Source organism: Dendrobates tinctorius, unplaced genomic scaffold, assembly GCF_039654945.1.
Source record: "Dendrobates tinctorius isolate UK_male_01 unplaced genomic scaffold, ASM3965494v1 ptg000035l, whole genome shotgun sequence".
NCBI classification, from domain to species: Eukaryota; Metazoa; Chordata; class Amphibia; order Anura; family Dendrobatidae; genus Dendrobates; species Dendrobates tinctorius.
The window spans coordinates 27,485,309-27,503,360 of NW_027361703.1; the positions used below are offsets into that span (position 1 = coordinate 27,485,309).

The following is an 18,052-nucleotide window of genomic DNA, read 5'->3' on the forward strand; positions in this document are numbered from 1 at the left end:
AGGAAAGGTACGTGAAGTGTTACTCCATGTGCTTGCCTGTTGTTGGTTCGGGGGAGAGCGGGCCGTAGAAAGGAACCCGTCGCCCCCTTGACTCCGTTAATTAAAAAATAAAAATTTACAGAAAATTCAAAAATAAAATAAAAACAGTGGGGTCTGAAACCAGACCCAGGTGCCTCCTACAGACACTAAGCAAGAACTGGGGAATTCCCAGCCAGCGAGAGGGTGTATACTGCAGGGGAGGAGTTAACTTTTTTCTGTGCTTACTTAGTGTCCTCCTAGTGGCAAGCAGCATAACACCCACGGTCTCTGTGCCCCCCAATGAGGCGTAGGAGAAAGGTCATCGAGGGCCGTAAATGGCCCTGGGGCCTGAGGTTCCACACCCCTGCTCTAGTGTGACCCCGGCCTAAGCGTTGTCTCTGCCATCCTCTATGAACAGTATATTTCCCCATCCACTGTCCTCCACATGAATTATAATGCCTGTGAGGCAGTGACAGGTGTTATATGCAAGGGACGCTATGTGTCCCCCAGTATGTGCATAGAAGCGTATTAAGACCACTGGAGTGCATTGCAGTCACAGATATAGTTGTGATTGCAGTGCAAAATAAACGTAAGTTTGGTCTTGGGCAAGCTATTTGCCCAAGGCAGATTTAAGAAAACCAGGTATGGGCTTTTTTATTTGGAGCGAACTACAGGTTGGTAGTGGGGAAGTTTTCTCCCTCCAGGCTGGGTCTTACAAGCGGCCCATGGCCACAGATCTCATTTAAAAAACCCTGCAGAAAAGGTTTGGGTGTGTCAGTCTTGTTTTCCAAACTTGCAGAGCAGTTGGCTCTGCAAAGCTCAGCCTGTGTGAAGGTAACACGGAGCCAAGCGAAGCCAAAATGCCTGGCACACCTCAGCGTAGCTCGGTTTTGCAGTCGCCCATGGCAACCGGTCTGGACTATCTTGATTCCTGGCTGCGATCCGGAGGACACCCTTTGTTTTCCAGTTGTGAGTACATTGAACATTAAAAACACTTTTTCTTTTTAACTTTCCTGGTTCACTGTCCGTCACACTCCACCAACCTCGATGCACTACATGCCCCATCCGCTGTCATCCTCCATATGCCCCATCTACATATTGTCCCCTACGTGCAGTATAATGCCCCATCCACAGTCGTCCTTTACGCGCAGTATCGTGCCGCATCTACTGTTGTTGTCCGTTCACAGTATAATGCCCCATCCACAGTCGTCCTTTACGCGCAGTATCGTGCCGCATCTACTGTTGTTGTCCGTTCACAGTATAATGCCCCATCCACAGTCGTCCTTTACGCGCAGTATCGTGCCGCATCTACTGTTGTTGTCCGTTCACAGTATAATGCCCCATCCACAGTCGTCCTTTACGCGCAGTATCGTGCCGCATCTACTGTTGTTGTCCGTTCACAGTATAATGCCCCATCCACAGTCGTCCTTTACGCGCAGTATCGTGCCGCATCTACTGTTGTTGTCCGTTCACAGTATAATGCCCCATCCATAGTCGTCCTTTACGCGCAGTATCGTGCCGCATCTACTGTTGTTGTCCGTTCACAGTATAATGCCCCATCCACAGTCGTCCTTTACGCGCAGTATCGTGCCGCATATACTGTTGTTGTCCGTTCACAGTATAATGCCCAATCCAGTCGTCCTTTACGCGCAGTATCGTGCCGCATCTACTGTTGTTGTCCGTTCACAGTATAATGCCCCATCCACAGTCGTCCTTTACGTGCAGTATCGTGCCGCATCTACTGTTGTTGTCCGTTCACAGTATAATGCCCCATCCACAGTCGTCCTTTATGTGCAGTATCGTGCCGCATCTACTGTTGTTGTCCGTTCACAGTATAATGCCCCATCCACAGTCGTCCTTTACGTGCAGTATTGTGCCGAATCTACTGTTGTTGTCCATTCTCAGTATAATGCCCCATCCACAGTCGTCCTTTACGCGCAGTATCGTGCCGCATCTACTGTTGTTGTCCGTTCACAGTATAATGCCCCATCCACTGTCGTCCTTTACGCGCAGTATCGTGCCGCATCTACTATTGTTGTCCGTTCACAGTATAATGCCCCATCCACAGTCATCCTTTACGCGCAGTATCGTGCCGCATCTACTGTTGTTGTCCGTTCACAGTATAATGCCCAATCCACAGTCGTCCTTTACGCGCAGTATCGTGCCGCATCTACTGTTGTTGTCCGTTCACAGTATAATGCCCCATCCACAGTCGTCCTTTACGTGCAGTATCGTGCCGCATCTACTGTTGTTGTCCGTTCACAGTATAATGCCCCATCCACAGTCGTCCTTTACGTGCAGTATCGTGCCGCATCTACTGTTGTTGTCCGTTCACAGTATAATGCCCCATCCACAGTCGTCCTTTACGTGCAGTATCGTGCCCCATCTACTGTTGTTGTCCGTTCACAGTATAATGCCCCATCCACAGTCGTCCTTTACGCGCAGTATTGTGCCGCATCTACTGTTGTTGTCCGTTCACAGTATTGTTAGGAATCTGAGTTCTGCCATACCTATGCAGAAACCCAGGTCCTCACATTTATCTCCAGAGGCTAAGTCCTTTGTGCCAGCTTCTGAGCATGCTCACAGGACGAGCTCCTATTGGGGTTCGGGAGTCAGGTGCTCAGGTCCTGCTCTGAATCCTATTGGCTCCTATTGGAATTCTGGAGAATTCCGGCAGGTCCTGTACGCTATAAAAAGCGCGCATGGCTGTTCCGCCATGCGCTTTTATAGTCATACTTGCTGCTGTATGTTTGTTGATGGATGCATGGACTGGTGAATGACTCATTTGAAACCCCCATTCCTTGGTTATTACGAATGTGTGAGAGTTTGAGTTAGAGCCAGTACTAGCGCCAGTGCGCCATTGCTCCAGCGCTCAGCAGCTAGCGTCAGCTTGCGCCTGCTTGACAGCAGCATTTCTACAGCGGCTTAGTTAACGCCACACTGCAGTAGCAGCTCTAGGTGCGTTCGCACTTGCAACACCCTATTTCCCAGACATACACGGTAGGTCTAGACGGAGTTGGTGCCGTCAGCTAGGGCCGCTCCTGTGACCAGATACCGCGTCTGTGTCGCTGAGCTCCTGTGACATTCTAACAGACTCAGCGTTGTTGCACGTGTTTATGCTTGCAGCTCTGTGTGTGCAACAGAGCTTGTGTATACTTCCAGCTCTGTGTGTGTAACAGAGCTTGTGAATGCTTGCAGCTGTGTGTAATAGGGTCTGTGTATGCTTGCAGCTCTGTGTGTGTAACAGAGCTTGCGTATGCTTGCAGCTCTGTGAGTGAAACAGAGCTCGCTGCAGCCTTATCTGTTCATGTGCTCTGTGAGTGCAACAGAGCTTGTCCAGTGCTCTCGGGTGAAGTCTTAACCCTGTGCACTCTACCGCCAGATACCTCTGCCACCACCTAGCAGCGGTCTTACCATCTATCGCACGGTGGACCCCGAGCGGTGAACGCACTTTATTTATAATTTTATTTAGTGCGTTCCACCGCTCCTAACATTTATAATGCCCCATCCACTGTCGTCCTTTACGTGCAGTATCGTGCCGCATCTACTGTTTTTGTCCGTTCACAGTATATTGCCCCATCCAGTCGTCCTTTACGTGCAGTATCGTGCCGCATCTACTGTTGTTGTCCGTTCACAGTATAATGCCCCATCCACAGTCGTCCTTTACGCGCAGTATCGTGCCGCATCTTCTGTTGTTGTCCGTTCACAGTATAATGCCCCATCCACAGTCGTCCTTTACGTGCAGTATTGTGCCGCATCTACTGTTGTTGTCCGTTCACAGTATAATGCCCCATCCACAGTCGTCCTTTACGCGCAGTATCGTGCCGCATCTACTGTTGTTGTCCGTTCACAGTATAATGCCCCATCCACAGTCGTCCTTTACGCGCAGTATTGTGCCGCATCTACTGTTGTTGTCCGTTCACAGTATAATGCCCCATCCACAGTCGTCCTTTACGTGCAGTATCGTGCCGCATCTATTGTTGTCCGTTCACAGTATAATGCCCCATCCACAGTCGTCCTTTACGCCCAGTATTGTGCCGCATCTACTGTTGTCCATTCACAGTATAATGCCCCATCCACAGTCGTCCTTTACGTGCAGTATCGTGCCACATCTACTGTTGTTGTCCGTTCACAGTATAATGCCCCATCCACAGTCGTCCTTTACGTGCAGTATCGTGCCGCATCTACTGTTGTTGTCTGTTCACTGTATAATGCCCCATCCACAGTCGTCCTTTACATGCAGTATTGTGCCGCATCTACTGTTGTTGTCCGTTCAGAGTATAATGCCCAATCCACAGTCGTCCTTTACGCGCAGTATCGTGCCGCATCTACTGTTGTTGTCCGTTCACAGTATAATGCCCCATCCACAGTCGTCCTTTACGTGCAGTATTGTGCCGCATCTACTGTTGTTGTCCGTTCACAGTATAATGCCCCATCCACAGTCGTCCTTTACGCGCAGTATTGTGCCGCATCTACTGTTGTTGTCCGTTCACAGTATAAAGCCCCATCCACAGTCGTCCTTTACGCGCAGTATCGTGCCGCATCTACTGTTGTTGTCCGTTCACAGTATAATGCCCCATCCACAGTCGTCCTTTACGTGCAGTATCGTGCCGCATCTACTGTTGTTGTCCGTTCACAGTATAATGCCCCATCCACAGTCGTCCTTTACGCGCAGTATCGTGCCGCATCTACTGTTGTTGTCCGTTCACAGTATAATGCCCCATCCACAGTCGTCCTTTACGTGCAGTATTGTGCCGCATCTACTGTTGTTGTCCGTTCACAGTATAATGCCCCATCCACAGTCGTCCTTTACGCGCAGTATCGTGCCGCATCTACTGTTGTTGTCCGTTCACAGTATAATGCCCCATCCACAGTCGTCCTTTACGCGCAGTATTGTGCCGCATCTACTGTTGTTGTCCGTTCACAGTATAATGCCCCATCCACAGTCGTCCTTTACGTGCAGTATCGTGCCGCATCTACTGTTGTTGTCCGTTCACAGTATAATGCCCCATCCACAGTCGTCCTTTACGCGCAGTATCGTGCCGCATCTACTGTTGTCCATTCACAGTATAATGCCCCATCCACAGTCGTCCTTTACGTGCAGTATCGTGCCGCATCTACTGTTGTTGTCCGTTCACAGTATAATGCCCCATCCACAGTCGTCCTTTACGTGCAGTATCGTGCCGCATCTACTGTTGTTGTCTGTTCACTGTATAATGCCCCATCCACAGTCGTCCTTTACGCGCAGTATCGTGCCGCATCTATTGTTGTCCGTTCACAGTATAAAGCCCCATCCACAGTCGTCCTTTACGTGCAGTATTGTGCCGCATCTACTGTTGTTGTCTGTTCACTGTATAATGCCCCATCCACAGTCGTCCTTTACGCGCAGTATCGTGCCGCATCTACTATTGTTGTCCGTTCACAGTATAAAGCCCCATCCACAGTCGTCCTTTACATGCAGTATCGTTCCGCATCTACTGTTGTTGTCTGTTCACTGTATAATGCCCCATCCAGTCGTCCTTTACGCGCAGTATTGTGCCGCATCTACTGTTGTTGTCCGTTCACAGTATAATGCCCCATCCACAGTCGTCCTTTACGCGCAGTATCGTGCCGCATCTACTGTTGTCCGTTCACAGTATAATGCCCCATCCACAGTCGTCCTTTACGTGCAGTATCGTGCCGCATCTACTGTTGTTGTCTGTTCACTGTATAATGCCCCATCCAGTCGTCCTTTACGCGCAGTATCGTGCCGCATCTACTATTGTTGTCCGTTCACAGTATAAAGCCCCATCCACAGTCGTCCTTTACGTGCAGTATCGTGCCGCATCTACTGTTGTTGTCTGTTCACTGTATAATGCCCCATCCACAGTCGTCCTTTACGCGCAGTATCGTGCCGCATCTACTATTGTTGTCCGTTCACAGTATAAAGCCCCATCCACAGTCGTCCTTTACGTGCAGTATCGTGCCGCATCTACTGTTGTTGTCTGTTCACTGTATAATGCCCCATCCACAGTCGTCCTTTACGCGCAGTATCGTGCCGCATCTACTATTGTTGTCCGTTCACAGTATAAAGCCCCATCCACAGTCGTCCTTTACGTGCAGTATCGTGCCGCATCTACTGTTGTTGTCTGTTCACTGTATAATGCCCCATTCACAGTCGTCCTTTACGCGCAGTATCGTGCCGCATCTACTGTTGTTGTCCGTTCACAGTATAAAGCCCCATCCACAGTCGTCCTTTACGCGCAGTATTGTGCCGCATCTACTGTTGTCTGTTCACTGTATAATGCCCCATTCACAGTCGTCCTTTACGTGCAGTATCGTGCCGCATCTACTGTTGTTGTCTGTTCACTGTATAATGCCCCATTCACAGTCGTCCTTTACGCGCAGTATCGTGCCGCATCTACTGTTGTTGTCCGTTCACAGTATAAAGCCCCATCCACAGTCGTCCTTTACGCGCAGTATCGTGCCGCATCTACTGTTGTTGTCTGTTCACTGTATAATGCCCCATTCACAGTCGTCCTTTACGCGCAGTATTGTGCCGCATCTACTGTTGTTGTCCGTTCACAGTATAATGCCCCATCCACAGTCGTCCTTTACGCACAGTATCGTGCCGCATCTACTGTTGTTGTCCGTTCACAGTATAATGCCCCATCCACTGTCGTCCGCGCAGTATTGTGCCGCATCTACTGTTGTTGTCCGTTCACAGTATAATGCCCCATCCACTGTCGTCCGCGCAGTACATTTCCCCATCCACAGTTGTCCTCTGTGCGCAGGACACTGCCCCATCTACTGTCGTGACCTTCACTGTGTCGCCCCCTATGTCCGGTATCCCAGTCCTGCACTGTTATCCCCTTAGTGCAGTATGAAGCCCTCCAGTGGGGTCTTCTATAATGTGCCATATGATGAGCTATCTCGCCCCTATGGTCGTCCACTGCGTTATCCCCTAACAGCTCTCCCTTCGTCCCCACGTGCAGTATGATGGCTCTGCGCCACCTTCACGCTGACCGTTCCCATGTGTCTCCCCTATAGTGAACTCTACAGCTGGAGCCGGGACATAGCGCCACCTCTGGGGACAGCACTGCAGTGCACACCTGGGAGGGTTCGGCGGGATCTAGGCGGAGTTTGTTTTGGTCGCGAAGTGATGACGTATGAGTGACGCATCTGGCCGATTCCTTGGAATCACCGGTAAAACGTGCAGCTGCCGCTACTTTCCGGTCTGCGTGAAGAGCTTGAGATGACGTCAGCACTGGAGAATTATATCAACCGTATCCTGCTGGGTGCGCACCACTGATCCTGCCCCAGTATCCTGGGCACCGGGGTGACGGCGGCTTCGGGCCTGTGCTCTGCAGATGCCATCATTCTGGATGTTAGGAAAGTGTAGCCAAGCTTCCTGCTTGCTGTAGGTGAATGGAAACCGCTATGCAGGGGCCTGATGGGCCGAGCATACTCTGCTGTGCTATGTGGTGCGAACCCCTAAGCTGGAGCCATAGCGCTGCCTGTTAGTGGTGCGACCCCCTGAGCTGGAGCCATAGCGCTGCCTGTTAGTGGTGCGACCCCCTGAGCTGGAGCCATAGCGCTGCTTGTTAGTGGTGCGACCCCCTAAGCTGGAGCCATAGCGCTGCTTGTTAGTGGTGCGACCCCCTAAGCTGGAGCCATAGCGCTGCTTGTTAGTGGTGCGACCCCCTAAGCTGGAGCCATAGCGCTGCTTGTTAGTGGTGCGACCCCCTAAGCTGGAGCCATAGCGCTGCCTGTTAGTGGTGCGACCCCCTGAGCTGGAGCCATAGCGCTGCCTGTTAGTGGTGCGACCCCCTAAGCTGGAGCCATAGCGTTGCCTGTTAGTGGTGCGACCCTCTGAGCTGGAGCCATAGCGCTGCCTGTTAGTGGTGCGACCCCCCCCCCCCCCCTGAGCTGGAGCCATAGCGCTGCCTGTTAGTGGTGCGACCCCCTAAGCTGGAGCCATAGCGCTGCTTGTTAGTGGTGCGACCCCCCCCCCCCCCCTGAGCTGGAGCCATAGCGCTGCTTGTTGGAGGTGCGACCCCCCCCCCCCCCAAGCTGGAGCCATAGCGCTGCTTGTTAGTGGTGCGACCCCCCCCCCCCTAAACTGGAGCCATAGCGCTGCTTGTTAGTAGTGTGACCCCCTGAGCTGGAGCCATAGCGCTGCTTGTTAGTAGTGTGACCCCCTGAGCTGGAGCCATAGTGCTGCCTGTTAGTGGTGCGACCCCCTAAGCTGGAGCCATAGCGCTGCTTGTTAATGGTGCGACCCCCCCCTGAGCTGGAGCCATAGCGCTGCCTGTTAGTGGTGCGACCCCCCCCCAAGCTGGAGCCATAGCGCTGCTTGTTAGTGGTGCGACCCCCCCCCCCCTAAACTGGAGCCATAGCACTGCTTGTTAATGGTGCGACCACCACCCCCCCCCAAGCTGGAGTCATAGCGCTGCTTGTTAGTGGTGCGACCCCCTGAGCTGGAGCCATAGCGCTGCCTGTTAGTGGTGCGACCCCCCCACCCCCCCACCCCACCCCCCACAAGCTGGAGCCATGGTGCTGCTTGTTAGTAGTGCGACACCCCCCCCCCCCCCCCCCCTAAGCTGGAGCCATAGCGCTGCTTGTCAGTGGTGTGACCCCCCAAGCTGGAGCCATAGCGCTGCCTGTTAGTGGTGCGACCCCCCCCCCCCAAGCTGGAGCCATAGCGCTGCCTGTTAGTGGTGCGACCCCCCCCCCCTAAGCTGGAGCCATAGCGCTGCTTGTTAGTGGTGCGACCCCCTAAGCTGGAGCCATAGCGCTGCTTGTTAGTGGTGCGACCCCCTAAGCTGGAGCCATAGCGCTGCTTGTTAGTGGTGCGACCCCCCCCCTCCTAAGCTGGAGCCATAGCTCTGCTTGTTAGTGGTGCGACCCCCTAAGCTGGAGCCATAGCTCTGCTTGTTAGTGGTGCGACCCCCTAAGCTGGAGCCATAGCTCTGCTTGTTAGTGGTGCGACCCCCTAAGCTGGAGCCATAGCTCTGCTTGTTAGTGGTGCGACCCCCTAAGCTGGAGCCATAGCTCTGCTTGTTAGTGGTGCGACCCCCCTAAGCTGGAGCCATAGCGCTGCTTGTTAGTGGTGCGACCCCCCTAAGCTGGAGCCATAGCGCTGCTTGTTAGTGGTGCGACCCCCTAAGCTGGAGCCATAGCGCTGCCTGTTAGTGGTGCCACCCCCCACCCCCCCCAAGCTGGAGCCATGGCACTGCTTGTTAGTGGTGCGACCCCCTAAGCTGGACACCCACTTTATTACAGTCACTCTCTAATGTTGTCTTTTTGGGGCAGCCCATGTAAGTCAGAATTGCTGTATAAGCCAGCCATGCCTATGCTGTACACTGCCTTAACGGATCTTGCAGGAACGGTTGCTGTTATTACTGCTGACGGGAGGATGATTGTGGTAAGAAATATTACTTTATAAGTAGTTGACCTATTTTCTAATCTTTCTGTGGATTCTAAAGCTCTTGAATCATCGCTATGCACTGAGTGCCCTCTGTGTGTATATATGGAATGGGCTTGATGGAAGCTGGTGGTTTGGATGCAGGTACCAACAATCCAAGTCTAAGAGCCAGGTCTGGAGTGCATGGCCTGTTAGTACACTGCGTGGGTGCAGATCAGTGATGTCCCACACTGTAGATCTCTAAGGGTCCACGTACACATTCCGAAGAACCCTTCTTGTTGATCATGCCGTCTAACCACGCTGCCAATGCAGGGGCGAAGACTCGGTCGTTGGGTGCAGTGATCTCTTGTGCTGCATCAAAGCTCATCATTCTCAGCAGCACATTGTTTTGTGTACACAGGACGTGCCCTGCCGAGACAACTGGCAGCCCAAGCTCAGTCGCTGTTCTATTATAGATCGCGCCGCTCACATCTGAAGCACAGTCTGCCTGTGTTTTCATGCGGTAATGCCTATGCATATCCTGTATGGATTTTTTTTTTTTTTCCGGCAGCACAAAATGACAATGACAAGTGCAGGCTCTTGGTGCACCCTTGGTGTGGCTGAACAGTTCTGCGCACCTTCCCGTCTGTTTCCCATTTATCTCTGTTCTCCTGTAAAGTGAGAGCTGTCAATCAAGGCAGAGAGATATAGAAACAAGTAGGCAGGTGCACGGATCTGTTCAGCCACACTAAGGGTGCACTGAGCTCCTCTGCTTGCTTTTATCAGTCATTTTGTGCTGTCAAGGACACCGTTTTGGCATACACTAGACCCCTAAACGTCACTGCACATATCGCTGCATTTCGATCCTTGTTTTTCCCCCTAACAATAAGGCTTCATATTGTTCAGTTTTTGAGTAGGCTGCTGGCCACTTAATTTCCTCTCTCCCTTCTTCTGACTTGACTTTTTATTTTTTCCCTAGGGAACACTTAAGGGCTTTGACCAAACAATAAATCTAATATTGGATGAGAGTCATGAGCGAGTATTCAGTTCTTCACAAGGGGTCGAACAAGTAGTGCTGGGACTGTACATTGTAAGAGGAGACAATGTGTGAGTATCCTTCCTTGCGTCTTACTGGTTGTCACTTTCACAACACTTTACCCTTCAGTCTACTTTAATTTTAAAACCGGATGTTGCGCTTTATGTCAACCTTCTGGGGTCCAGTGATGTCTCTGCAGCTCTTTGTTGTGCGGCTGTAGCAGTGATGTCCTGTGAACAGTGCTGCAGCCAAACGATGGCTGGACCGTCTTGCTGTCGACGTGATGCCACCATTGCAGCCAAACAATACAGAGCAATGTATACAAAAAGGTGGCCACCACACAGTACTAAAGGCAATCGGTCAAAATGCTGAGTGCAACTAATGCGCTAAGAAATAGTGCGCACACACAGCACAGCTCATGAATAGAAAGGCTTTATTTAGACAAAAATGTCAGACAAGTGCACATTTAACCCCTTATCTCCTGGAGTTTTTTCGATTTTTCGTTTTTCGCTCCCCTTCTTTCCAGAGCCATAACTTATTTATTTTTCATCAATATGGCCATGTGAGGGATTATTTTTTTGCAGGATGAGTTGGCTTTTGAACGATACCATTGGTTTTATTATGTCATGTACTCAAAAACGGGAAAAATATTCCAATTGCGGTGAAATTGCAAAAAAAAGTGCAATCCCACACTTGTTTGTTGCTTGGCTTTTTTGCTAGGTTCACTAAATGCTAGAATTGACCTGCCATTATGATTCTCTAGGTCATTATGAGTTCGTAGACACCAAATAATTGTCTATGTTCTCTTTTATCTAAGTGGTAAAAAAAAAATTAAATTGCGCAATTTTCTGAATCCCGTAGCGTCTCCATTTTTACATGATCTCGGGTCGGGTGAGGGCTTACTTTTTGCGTGCCGGGCTGACGTTTTTAATGATACCACTTTTGTGCAAATAAGTTATTTTGATCGCCCGTTACCGCGTTTTAATGCAATGTCGCGGCGACCAAAAAACCTTAATTCTGGCGTTTTGAATTTTTTTTCTTGCTACGCCATTTGGCAATCGGGTTAATGCCTTTTTTTTTTTTTTTTTTTTTTTTCTTTGGGTGATTTGAACTTATTTTTTATTTTTAAACCTCTGGTTGTCAGGGCAACACGTTGCTGACCCACGATCACGTGACTGGGTCAGCGATGAGCTCACTTCCGGTGGCCAGAAGCGCTAGTTAAATGCCCGCTGTCAGCTTTGACAGCGAGATTTAACTAGTAGTTGCGGGCAGCTGGTGGTTCCACTCGCGCCTATTGCGGGCACATGTCAGCTGTTCATAACAGCTGACATGTCGCGGCTTTGAGGTGGGCTCACTGCTGGAGCCACCTCAAAGCAAGGGATCCTTTCCGATGACGTACTATTCCGCCATCAGTAAGGAAGGGTTTAAAAACAATTAAAACCATGCAAATAGGATGAAGAGCAGGCAAGTGAAAGGGACTGATCATCTTATTGGTATACACCCATACAATACATATCCTCAATAATAAAACACCCCAGGAGGGCAATAATTATGAATTATGAAATGAGTAGACCTGCAGGAGGAATCATGCTTCTCAGACCTATTGAAATATGATGTACTCAATAGGTGGTAGGGCCAAAGAGTTCATTAATAAAAACTTTATTTTGGACATGTATATAATGATATAGCATATATCTCAATGGCATATGGAAATGTTAGAAAATATATTTGATTTAACAAAGAAATATTCCACATACTATAGAAGATAAGTAACACTTTCTCATGGAGGTCATTTCACAAATCAGTCATACATATGGTCATAATTACCCAATGGAGTGTCACAATGCCCGCTCGGCCCAACACGTGTCGCTGCCTATAGCAGATTCGTCAGGGGAATGAGAAAAAAAATAGAACTTTTTGAATTTGCCAAATGGCTGCAATGAAACAAAGAGTGAAAAATGTAAAGAGGTCTGAATACTTTCCGTACCCACTGTAAGGTCATGTGATCGCATTGTGAGCAGTATTGAATGCATGGTAGAGTGAATAAGGTTTTGATTTCTAGCCGCTTCTGGTAACGTTCTGCTCGCTGTGTGATCACTTGCACTATTTACTACAATGTGGTGTCTATTGAAAACCTCTTATACTGTACATATTCGTCCCAAAGTTCCCTCCCTTCACTAAAGTAGCCTTATGCCCGCCTGCCTGTAGCTAAATGCATGACTAGTGGCGGCTCCTCGGGGTGAATCCAAATGCAATAAAAGAAAAGCAGCACTCCCTAAATTTTGCAGAATTGGTCATGTTACAGGGGTTACATTTTTATCACATTGGTAGAAAGTTATATTAATATATGGTTAAAAATCCTATTTAGTGTGTGTGCAAACAGCGCATCTACGTTTGTCCCTCATTATTTCTCTTACAATTCAAGCTACAGTGTGTGTGTGTGTGTGTGTGTGTATGTGTGTGTGTGTGTGTGTGTGTGTGTGTGTGTGTGTGTATGTATGTATATATATATATATATATATATATCTCTCTCATCATGTCTGTAACCGAAATCCTGCGTCGCTGATTGGTCACGGCCTAACTGCTGCGACCAATCAGTGACAGTCGTTTAGTTGTCGTGGCAACACAGCCGCATCACTTATTGTACAGGCACATTACAGCAGTTAAAGGCATCACTGCTGCGTCGCTAATTACACAGGCACAGTCCTGTACATATACAATACATTAGGTAAGAGCAGAACAGTGACTGCAGTTCTGGGTGTAACTGGAGTACAATACATTAGATAACAGCAGAACAGTGACAGCAGCTCCGGGTGTAACAGTATAATACACTAGATGGTGGCCCGATTCTATCACATCGGGTATTTTAGAGTCTCTGTTAAAATAAAAAATAGTGATATACTCACCTTCCAACGGCCCCCGAACTCTGTCCCTCCTCTCACCACGCGCCTGGCATCTTCCGGCTCCAGTAATGCTTAGCGAGAAGGGCCGGAGATGACGTCTCTCACGAGAGCACGACGTCATCAGCGGTGTTTCGCGCAAAGCATTACTGGGACCGGAAAATGCCGGGAGCGTGGAGAGGAGAGAAAGAGTCCGGAGGCCGTCGAAAGGTGAGTATATAACTATTTTTTTTTTTATTATAACAGAGACTCTAGAATGCCCGATGCGATAGAATCGGGCCACCATCTAGTGTATGTGTGTGTGTGTATATATATATATATATATATAGTGTGTAATTTGGTCCATTCTATACTAACTATACCAAAATGGACAACTGGTGATGAGCGAGTATACTCGTTGCTCAGGTTTTCCCGAGCATGCTCGGGTGTCCTCCGTTTATTTTGGCGTGCTCGGAGATTTAGTTTTTGTCATCTCAGCCTCATGATTTGCGGCTGCTGGACATGTTGAATACATGTGGGGATTGCCTAACAAACGGGCATTTCTCACATGTATTCAGGCTGTCTAGCAGCCGCAAATCATGCAGCGGAGATGAGGAAAACTAAATCTCCGAGCAAGCCAAAATACTCGGAGGACACCCAAGCATGCTCGGGGAAAACCTGAACGAGTATCCTCGCTCATCACTATGGTCAACGACTACTAGCCCTTTCAATTTTAGTGTGACATATTATTATATATTTTTTTTTTTTTTTTTTTTTTTTTTTTTTTTTTTTTTATATGTAGTGTTCCACCCCCCCTCCTCCTTGTAATAGACTATATCCTGGTAGGTTATTGCAGGGTCCCCCTCCTATGATGTCCCATTTGAGACTCTCCTCTAATAACATTCCACAGGAAGTTTAAAAAAAAAAAAAGCCTATAGGCATTTGCTGTACACAAATTACAGTATTTATTTTTTTGCTTATGTACCGCCATTAATTTGACAGCACTTTACACACATTATTATCATCTTTGTTCCCATTTGGGCTTACAATCTAATTTCCCTAACAGTATGTCTTTGTAATGTGGGAGGAAACCCACGCCAGCACGGGGAGAGCATACAAACTCGTTGCAGCCGTTGTCCTCAGTAGGATTTGAACCCAGGACCTCAGTGTTGCAAGTCAACAGTTCATGCTGTTCAGGGTTTGGGCAGCATGAAATCAGAACCGGGCTGTATGTTCTCAGCCAGGTATGTCGTTCTCTGAAATGCTTCGGCGAGAGCATGTACCTGGCTGCAGTTGTACAGCCAGGCTATGGTACCGCTGTGACTTTTGTGTGATCTCCTTTGACTGAAGACAAACTTCCTTTTAAATCAGCCAGCACAAATGTATCTTATTGGCGATGACCACAACTAGCAGTTTTACAATAGAAGATCATGAGAACCTTCATGTCTCTACAGGGCTGTCATTGGAGAGATTGATGAGGAGACGGACTCTGCGCTGGACTTGGGGAATATTAGAGCTGAACCTCTGAACTCTGTTGTAAATTGAAGAGATGTGAAGATCTAAAACTGTACATGATATTTTTTTAATGCATTAGATGAATGCCATAGTCTGTATCTTGATACGAGTGTGTTCTACTTTCTTATGTAAATTAAATTGTGTATACGTTTTTATGTTTTGTAATGTCTTTACTCTCCTTTTAGTTGCTCTAGCCTTGCATGTAATATTTAAAAATTACTTATGTTGAAAATATCAGTGACTTTGGTAACTTACAGGCTTTTTGTGGTGGATTTAATTTTCAAATCAAAGTTCAAGACTACATCGTAAAAGTAAGCAATGCAGCAAAAAAAAAAATTCATATTTCACTTTTTTTGTTAATAAAAGGGTTTTATAATACAGGTTAAGAATGCAGTAACAGAACAAGAGCATCTATTTATATAATTACCTTGTAATGTTTTCATTTCCTGTTCTGTCCAGATGTCACCGTATCCCAGATTTCCAAGTGGAGTAAGTTCACTGACAGCCATATTGGGACACCCAAGTGATGGGTGCCTCAATATGGAAACTACTGCTGGTACCAACCTATTGCGTGGAACACCGTCACCTCGTTCACACACTCTCGGCTTCTTGCGCGGTACCACCAGCAGAACACCATCGCACTGCGCCTGCTCAAATTCCGTGCAGATGCAGTGAATCATTCGGCTGATCCTGGCAGCAGATGCGCGACGTGTCTACAGGCAGAGGAAGCCGGTCACGTTAAAGGGGTTTTCCCACGAATGAAAGTTCATTTTAAAAATTGTCTGTGTCTGACCGTGTACGGAGCATACCACAGCTCCTGGGCAGGGGAGGAAGCAAAAGACAATACTGACATTACAGCAGGGGATCACAGAGGATTCATTTTATGAGGTAAAATATTTCACTGACTGTTTTTAATATTTTACCTCACAAAATGTATCCTCTGCGATCTCCTGCTGTAATGTCAGTATTGTCTTTTGCTTCCTCCCCTGCCCAGGAGCTGTGGTATGTTCTGTACACGGTCAGACACAGGGGTGAGAGAGACAGCTCAAATGGGACAGCGCATGAGGAGAGAACACTGCACAGGAAGGAGAGAGACAGCAGACAAGAAGGATAGCACATGGGGTAGACTAGTCAAAGAAGAGAGCACAGATGGGAGAAGTCAGCACATGGAGAAAGAGAGAGTGGATGAGTGAGCACATGGGGGGGGAGACTCTCAACGCTGCAAAGCCTGCCCCCATTGTAACATTACTGCCCTCCCGATGCGATGGCATCGGGCCTCCATCTAGTACATCAGCTGTGTGAATGGATCTATGAAACTCTCAAGGCCCAGTGCACATGCTTAGTATTTGCAGAGGTTTCAGATTTATGATATTTGAGGTGTAAGGTGCGGATGTTCACATGATATTTGAAAAATACCCACAGAAAATTGCCCACAGACATGAATACCCACAGGAAAACAGTAGAGTTATAGGTGAGATGTTCTGCAGGACAGAGTGGCATAGATCTATAGGTTAAATGCTGTGCAGTACAGGGGGATAGTGTGCAGGTATACGTGAGATGCTCTGCAGGGCAGAGACTAGTATAGAATTATAGGTGAGATGCTCTGCAGGACAGGGGGATAGTGTACAGGTCAGAATTATAGGTGAGATGCTCTGCGGGATAGAGAATAGTATAGAATTGTAGGTTAAATGCTCTGCAGGCCAGGGGGATAGTATACAGGTATAGGTGAGATGCTCTGCAGGACAGAGTGGCATAGATCTACAGGTTAAATGCTCTGCAGTACAGGGGCATAGTGTGCAGGTATATGTGAGATGCTCTGCAGGCCAGGGCAGAAGAATAATATAGAATTATAGGTGAGATGCTCTGCAGGATAGAGATTAGTATAAAATTATAGGTTAAATGCGCTGCAGGCTAGGGGGATAGTACACAGGTATAGGTGAGATGCTCTGCAGGGCAGAAGAATAATAGAATTACAGGTGAGATGCTCTGCAGGACAGAGAATAATATAGAATTATAGGTTATTAGTGTCTTCCCTTCCCCATGACAGCACCGCAGACATGAGAGAAGGTATCCGCCCTCAGGAAACCTGTAGCAGAGACATAAGAAGGGGGTGGCACTTCTCTCCCCAGTTTGGTTTCCTGCAGGCGGATGCTTGGGGCAGAGCCTGTACCTCTGGAGGGATCCCCCTCTGATGATGTCCGCTCAGGAGGCCGAGGTCCACGGGGAGAGGATGGCGGTGGCGCGCGCCTGTCAGCCCAGCTCGGTGGGCGCTGAGCGGTGTCCTCCTCGTCTGACTTTCCGGTGGTCGCTCCAGTGGGAAGCAGGGCCGGGGGAGGCGTGGCCACCATGACGCTGGCGCCGACTGAGTGGCGATGGCTTCCAACGGGTACCCAGGAAAGGGGCCGGGTGAGTGCCTTTGTAAGGCAGCACAATATATTAACAATTGCACTATATATGTCTTCTGTAGGGAAAGGCCACATCCAAACAAAAGAACAAGGAATGTGCTTTATGCAAAAAGGCCCTAGTTAAAACGTATGAGAAGCGACTGTCGCTCATGCATTAAAATGACAATGGCCGAAGAGTCACCATCCCTGCTCCAAAGCTTTAAAGCTATGATCCGGATCAAGTAAAAGATGAATTAAGAGAGCAGACACCTAGCAGTGGGCAGCAACTAACAGAATTTTTAACAGGGAAAAATGCAAAGTACTACATCTGGGCAATAAAAATGAAAAAAGCATATACAGAATGGGAGGAATAGGGCTAAGCAACAGCACATGTGAAAAAGATTTGGGTATACTAATAGATCACAGACTGAATATGAGTCAACAGTGTGATGCAGCAGCAAAAAAGGCAAATGCAATTCTAGGATGTATTAACAGAAGCATACAGTCTAGATCACGTGAAGTCATTATTTCCCTCTACTCCTCTTTGGTCAGACCTCATCTGGAATATTGTGTCCAGTTTTGGGCACCACATTTTAAAAAAGACATCAACAAACTGGAGCAAGTTCAGAAAAGAGCGACCAGAATGCTGACCGGTCTGCAAACCCTGTCTTATGAGGAAAGGTTGCAGGATTTGGGAATGTTTAGTTTGCAAAAGAGAAGACTGAGAGGAGACTTAATAGCTGTCTACAAATATCTAAAGGGCTGTCACATTGTAGAAGGATCATCTTTATTCTCATTTGCACAAGGAAAGACTAGAAGCAATGGGATGAAACTG

General features: G+C 48.3%; 1 protein-coding gene across 2 annotated transcripts; it reads left to right on the forward strand.

The window, feature by feature from the left end:
• Positions 1-7,128: 7,128 nt before the first annotated feature.
• LSM8 (LSM8 homolog, U6 small nuclear RNA associated) lies at positions 7,129-14,988 on the forward strand. Of its 2 annotated transcripts, XM_073573358.1 has the most exons (4): positions 7,129-7,283; positions 9,384-9,424; positions 10,383-10,510; positions 14,773-14,988. In XM_073573358.1, exons 1-4 carry the CDS (start codon positions 7,253-7,255, stop codon positions 14,861-14,863), a joined length of 291 nt encoding a protein of 96 aa, XP_073429459.1. In that variant the 5' UTR covers positions 7,129-7,252; the 3' UTR covers positions 14,864-14,988. The 2 variants fall into 2 exon arrangements, with proteins under 2 accessions (XP_073429459.1, XP_073429458.1); XM_073573357.1 differs by lacking the exon at positions 7,129-7,283 and having other exon boundaries at positions 9,332-9,424.
• The last annotated feature ends 3,064 nt before the right edge of the window (positions 14,989-18,052 follow it).

Excerpts from the sequence above, each read along its gene's own strand:
- LSM8 (XM_073573357.1), top strand. The coding sequence starts at position 9,347 with ATGCCTATGCTGTACACTGCCTTAACGGATCTTGCAGGAACGGTTGCT. Across the intron at positions 9,425-10,382 it reads CTGACGGGAGGATGATTGTG|GGAACACTTAAGGGCTTTGA; the intron begins GTAAGAAATATT and ends TTTTTTCCCTAG. Across the intron at positions 10,511-14,772 it reads ATTGTAAGAGGAGACAATGT|GGCTGTCATTGGAGAGATTG; the intron begins GTGAGTATCCTT and ends ATGTCTCTACAG.